Source organism: Castanea sativa, chromosome 7 (genome assembly GCF_040712315.1).
Source record: "Castanea sativa cultivar Marrone di Chiusa Pesio chromosome 7, ASM4071231v1".
Taxonomy (NCBI): Eukaryota; Viridiplantae; Streptophyta; class Magnoliopsida; order Fagales; family Fagaceae; genus Castanea; species Castanea sativa.
The window spans coordinates 172,894-179,569 of record NC_134019.1 but is presented as its reverse complement, the minus strand read 5'-3'; the positions used below and the strand labels follow the sequence as shown (position 1 = coordinate 179,569).

The 6,676-nt window shown below is 34.7% G+C and overlaps 1 protein-coding gene across 1 annotated transcript; it reads left to right on the top strand.

Moving 5' to 3' along the window:
* Window positions 1-352: 352 nt before the first annotated feature.
* On the top strand, window positions 353-838 carry LOC142643111 (uncharacterized). Its single transcript, XM_075817650.1, has one exon. The coding sequence runs from the start codon at window positions 353-355 to the stop codon at window positions 836-838; it is 486 nt and encodes a 161-aa protein (XP_075673765.1).
* The last annotated feature ends 5,838 nt before the right edge of the window (window positions 839-6,676 follow it).

The following is a 6,676-nucleotide window of genomic DNA, read 5'->3' as shown; positions in this document are numbered from 1 at the left end:
CCTAATAATTTTTCCTCATTTATATCACAGCTAAGAACTCTTGGTGGGACTGTCAAAAAAAAAAAAAAAAACAACTCTTGGTAGGTGGGGTGGATGAGATATTTAATAAGAAATGGTCACACGTCTTTTACTTATTTAATACAGCTTTTTTTTTTTTGGTATTAATCAATGTAATATTACATGGCCATACCATTAATTGCAACACAAACATATTGATCCAAAAAACAAATTGCTACACATACATTTAATGTACAAGCCTATTATTGTACATAACATTTATTAGATTTATGTTATATATTTTGTTATTTTAAAGAATAATTTTATATATGTTTTCGAGCAAACCAGCAACGAGATGTGGCAACCACCACCGCCCTATAAGCTTAACTTTGACGCTGTAGTTTTTTCAGGGCTGGAGAAAACAGGGATAGGAGCTATAATTCGCAACGACAAGGGGGAGGTTATGGAGGCAATGTTTGCTGTTGGGCCGAGTATAGAAAACAGTGAGGAAGCGGAACTTCTTGCCTACAGAAGATCTTTGGAGTTTTCCGTGGATGCTAGGTTTACAAGCTTGATAATTGAAGGCGACAATGTCAATGTCATACAAGCCATCTCTTCATCTCTGTCTAATCATTCACTCCTTGGTTGTGTGGTGGATGATGTTCGTCATTTGATCCATGGGTTACATTGGGCTATGCCTAATCAGATTAGGAGGGAAGAGAATACAGTGGCACATGTTCTTGCCCAATATGCTAGAAATTTAGATGATGATTTGTATTGGATGGAGGATTCTCCTCCACCAGCTTTGGTAGCCTTGTATCATGATGCTTCATTATTATAATTGAATGAATTTTTCTTTCTAAAAAAAAAAATTATTAATGTTATTTATTTTTAAACCTAAAATAAACCTAAATTTCTTCCATATAAAGAAAAGCATAAATGTCTTCAAAAATATTTTAAATATACTTTAAAATAGATATTAATTAATCAATTAATTATTGTATCCCTGAAATATCATATTCTAGGCTTTTTAAGAAATGTTGTACTGTTATATTCATAAATGTATGTAGGGGCAAAATCAAAATTTTTGGTTTTGGGGGGCTGAGATTAAGCCATCAAATTTATTTGAAATTCTAAACAAATCAAAGTATAAATATGTATGTGTGGAGTAATACTTAAATACTCTCAGAGTATGGATAAATGATGCTCCCTCCTCTCACATTCATGGTGAGTTCCATTTATTAAATTCATGATAGGGTCCAGCATGAATGTGAGAGGAGAGGACACCATTTATCTATGCTCTGAGAGCACCTAAGAATTTTTCGTGTGTGTGTGTACAGTTGTTCGTACATTAATTTTTAAAATTTATAATCTTTACTTCAAATTAAGTCATAAGCCATAAATATGTTGTATACAAAATTTATATACATGTCTATAAAATTATCTTATATGAGAGTTTTAGATCTTTCTAAATTTTATTGATTATACTAAAGTTCTCTAATTTTCTATAGATATTCAAAAATGACTTAGCATCTTCCTTGAAAGTTATGTTTGACAATGATTTTTCATAAAATACAATTCATGTGATAGTGAGAATATTAACAATCTCTTTTCCTCTATTTTTTTTCATGTAGAGGAAATTTGTTGTGGACAAAGGTTACTTTAGTCTCTACCAAGAATTTTTGGAGAATGAAGAGAGTGAATGATGACTGTTCTATGTGAAAAAAGAAAAACAATTAAAAATTCATTAAACATTGATGTTTTAATTAATATAATGTAAAATAGACAATGTGATGTGGGGTATTTTGAAAAGTAAGTATGTAAAATAGAAAAAAATAAGTTCTTATGATAAAATAGAAATAATCTTTTTATATGAGTTGATGTGAATACTCTAACTAACATGAAGGTTAGAGTATCAATAGTGAAAAGCTATGGTAAAACTAAGTCAATAGATTAAAAAAAGACTAGACGGTATGGCTTTAAATTTGGAAAAAGTCTTGGGTGAGACGGGTGTGGGACCCATATGTCAGTGAGACAATGGGCACATGCGCCCATCCCACAAAATAACATCTCTTAAATTTGCAAAGCAAGCTTCAAAGATCACTTAACGAGAGGGGACCGGCCCTTATAAAAATGGCCAGAAGTTCCTAGTTTTACGTAATATATATAGAAGAGTTCCTAGTTTTATAACATTTTTTCTTTTAGATAATTGATTTGATAAGTTTTTTCAATAACAACTTGCACCATCAGTAGTTGTGTGTTTTAGGCTCATTGATTTAATAATTCACTACTTTTCTTTTCTTTTCTTTAGAAATAGTATACTAGTGTCAATACAACTTTTGTCACAATTCAGTGTGGTCCAAATAAAAGTGAAGATTCATGTACTAAACTTTTGTCACATGCATTTGAAAGTTCAAATAGTGTGAAAAACACTAATGAATGTTTAGACCCCCCAATTTCAAATTTAACCAATACACGCTTATACCCAAACAATAGATGTGTGGAACAATAGGTACAAGCAAAAACCCAAACAAATAAACAACTCTACACCATAATTAATCACAACACAACAACAATTAAAAGGCAAGAATAAGGGTTAGAGAGATGCAAACACAAAGATAACACCGGCACATGTTATCAAAGAGGAAACCAAATAACTCAGCGAAAAACCTCTCCGCCGCCCTCCAATTGGTGAAATGATCCACTAGAGAATAAAGTTGAAGTACACGAATAACAAAAGACCCTCCAAGCCTAGTTACTCAATGTACTTGAGCCCTCCAAGCTCCTGCTACCAACTGGTTAAGCCTAACCATGTCTTCTCTAGCTTTTCGGATCTTGTAATAAGCTTATTGCGTCAGCCAAGTGAATTGGTCATCTCCGAACTGCTTCCCAAGCACCAAAATACCTCCTCACTGATATGGGTATGGTGAGATAAGAATTTGGCAAATGTACCTCTCAAAGATATGTCAATGGAGAGGGTGAGAGTAGAGGAATTTGGAGCTTCAAATGTCTAAGATTATGGATGAGTCAATCTTGGTTTTCTCTAGGGTTTCTCTCTCAAAATTCTCTCTAGAAAACTCTCTACATTTTGTGAGTATATGGGTATTTATAGTAGGATATGTGAAGAATTTGAAAAGACACTTATCTGCAAAACAAGGCATTCAGGCGACTCAGTCTCACGAATGGGATGAATCTCAAGTTTGAGTCGCGAGATAACTATCAGGCCAGACTGTACTTTTTGTCCTCTAGTACTCCAGCTGTCATGATCATTCAACTTCCTGCATGCTTCACATGTGTGGCATTTTGGTGAGTTGTCAGTCGCGAGTCACTTGCAAGATCCAGTCGTGAGAAACCTCTTAAATGCTTACATACTTGAATTTCTTCACACTCTCTCACACACCACCCTTACACAATTCCCACCTAAATACAAGGTATCTAATTGCTGAAATACAAGCAAATTTAGCACAGAATAAAGCCAACACATGGTTGAATAAATTCAACCTTATAATCTCTCCCTTTAGCTATTCCGTGACAAAACTCTAAAACAAACTCTAAACTTAAAATGTGAGTTAGGAATAGTTGCAAAAACTCACTCACACCAAACTCTAGATTTTGTGAAGCTCTTGAACCATACAGATAAGTTTTCTTGAAAACAATAACATAAGAAGATCATTGTAAGCAGAAATCTTGAAATGCATATGGAGCAAGCACAATGCGATCAAGCAATAAAAAGTATAACAATAAAGCATGACTTAACCAAACAAGAACAATCACTATAAATAGTGATCATAATGATCATTCACACAAGGAATGAACATCCGGACATGCAAGCTAATAGGCTCAATGCAAAGTTTCATTTGCATGTCTAACACTTAACCGATACAAAAACACTGAGGTAGTTGCATAAATTATACAAGATCTAACAAGGTCACAAGAGTACTAAAGATAATGGAAACATAATCTAAAAGTACTTAAATAGCTACAAAGCAAAGGTACATATTAAAACATAGTTTAAATAGCTATAACATTCAAGTATTCATAACACACCATATTTAAGTATTTTAAAAAACCAAGTACTAAAGTCATAGAGTACTTAAAAGCCAAACCAAACCAAACTAAAGTACTAAAATAAGTGCTATGAAAACCCATAATAAAAACTAAAGACATAAAAGCTATAAAACTTTGTAAAAGTTCTCCCCCTTAAGGGAAGACTCCCCCTCAAGAGCTACTCCATACTACTTCCCCTTTTTGACGGAATGGCCAAAAGGCTAAGGCTGGTTGGTGAAGCTATCAAACTTGACTACAAGCAAGTTGATTTGGTCTTCAATGGTAGTCAGCCTGTCGGAGTGCTCAATTTGGACTTCTCTTAAGCCATCAATCCTCTCAAGAATAATCTAAAAAGCATCTAGAGGCATTATCGAAGATGAAGAGGCTCCGCTCCTTCCTCTAGCACCACTTCTTCGTGAAGATGATGGTTGTCCTTCCGCTTCAATCTCAATATCTATAGGTTGTTCTTGTGTAGGATCAACCTCCTTCTGATCACTTGAAAGACAAACTTTGGTCCTTGTGATTTTTAAAGCATTGATAGAAGGAGGTGTAGGCATGAGGATGATGTCTTGGGGAGTCTCCACAAGTTTTTCATGAAGGATACTCATGATTAGACTAAGGAGGATAAGCTTAGGCCTTTAGGTTGTCCTTGTTGCATTGGCAAGGATGGAGAATAAATAAAAACTGATATTAATATAGATATTCTCCCAAAACTCTATGAGGAAGATGGCTCTTGTATTGTTGATGGTGGTCATCTTCCTTACCAGATATAGGTTGAACACCATGATGTAGGTAAGGCATCGCAAATCTGGAGGGAAGGCATTTATGTTGAGACATCTTCCTTCTCAAACTTCACCAATATAAGATTGAATCGTCTCTATGGAGAGCATTCTATCCTTGAAGGGAGTGAAGTCATGATCTATGTCTCCATGTCCAGGAACATTATCAATGTCCTCCACTTCAATGTTAAATTCATGGCCTCTAACCCAACAATCTAGGTAATCCTCTCGTAGGATGACATTGGCATAGAATTCTTGAATCAGTGGTTCACAAATCCCTAGGAGATCACTAAGTAGCTTTTCCCAACCTCTTTTTGCAAAACAGCCTGGGATGAAGTAGTCATTGAGATCGATAAGATCCACAAACTGCTCTTGAATGATTGGAGCTTTCACAAAGTATTGGTTGTATCGCTCAAAATGTTTGGTGGAGCGAAACCGAGTCTCATCCATGCATTTCCTCTTGTCAGCACACTGTGCAGAGGTTTTCCTTGTAGCCATCTGTAAAACAGAGCAGCAAATACCACAAAACAAAGCACAGAATATGATAACAAACTTGATTAGTAACAAGTTAGTACCAACACAATGAACATTAAATTAAAACCCTAAAAACTAAAATTTAAAGAGTAATTCAAAAACAAATTGACATGTGAAAACATATAGCATCAAAATATAATAAAATCATGGCATTAAGCACTCAACATGTCAAAGTGTTTGTGTGTGTGTGTGTGTGTGTGTGCATCAAATGCAAAAATGTGCAAACTAGGGCAAAGTGTAAAAACACATAGTCATATGATGTTTCAAAATCAAAGAAACATGATTATCCCTAAAATCTTTGTAATCCATGGAATACAAAGAGAAACAAAAACATCTAGGAGACATTTTATCATGGACATGATATGCACAACACAACATAAAACATAGTACAATGCACAAAAATGAAGAACAAACATGTAAAACTTGTAGAATAAGCATTATACTAACAAAACCAACAAAACCCATAAATCAAACTCAACAAAACATCAACAAAACCATATTCAACAACCATATATCCATATCTCAACATATACACAAAATCCAAGAAAACTAGGGCTAGAAACTTGAAATACATTGAAAATAAGAGAAAACCCATTCCTTTTCTTGAAGATTGATGAAGGATTGATGAAGAAAATGGAGGTTTTGGGAGAGGGAAAGGCGGAAAAGACAATGAGGGTGCACGTGATGTGAGGGAAAACTAAAAAGTTTTTGAAAACTGTCTTTGATTTAACCTTATTTGTGCAAAACACACGAATTTCATGACTGGACTAATCCGCAAGCAAGTCGCGAAAATGAGCCGCCAAAATCCCTTGAACAAAATTTTGAAAATTTTGTCTAAATGTTTTTCGCAACTGGAAAGTCCACTTGCGAACAAGTCGTGAAGGGAGTCACAAATCCTTCTATGTAAGCTTGTGACTGGACCTTCCACTTGTGAACAAGTCGCCAAACTGACTCGCAAAAATGCCAAAAACCCAAAAATTTTGAAAAATCTAAATATTTTTTGCAACTGGGGGACTCACTCGCCAGAGAGTCGCAAGAGCTTTTGAGTAAACTTGCGACTGGGGTCTCAAGATTGGCTTGACTCGCAAGTGAGTCGCCAAAATAGAGTTGCACAAATTTTGGATTTTCTGGAAAAAAAAAATAAAAATAAAAACTTTCCAAGACCAACTAAAAATACTCAAAAATATTTTTGTGTTTGATCAACATATGATTGAGTATGTACAACACATTTAATCAAGTACAGTCACACAAATGAATAAGGCATTCATTGAACATAGACATGTGTGATGTGTGTGAGTACCAAATGTGAGATAGTCCTT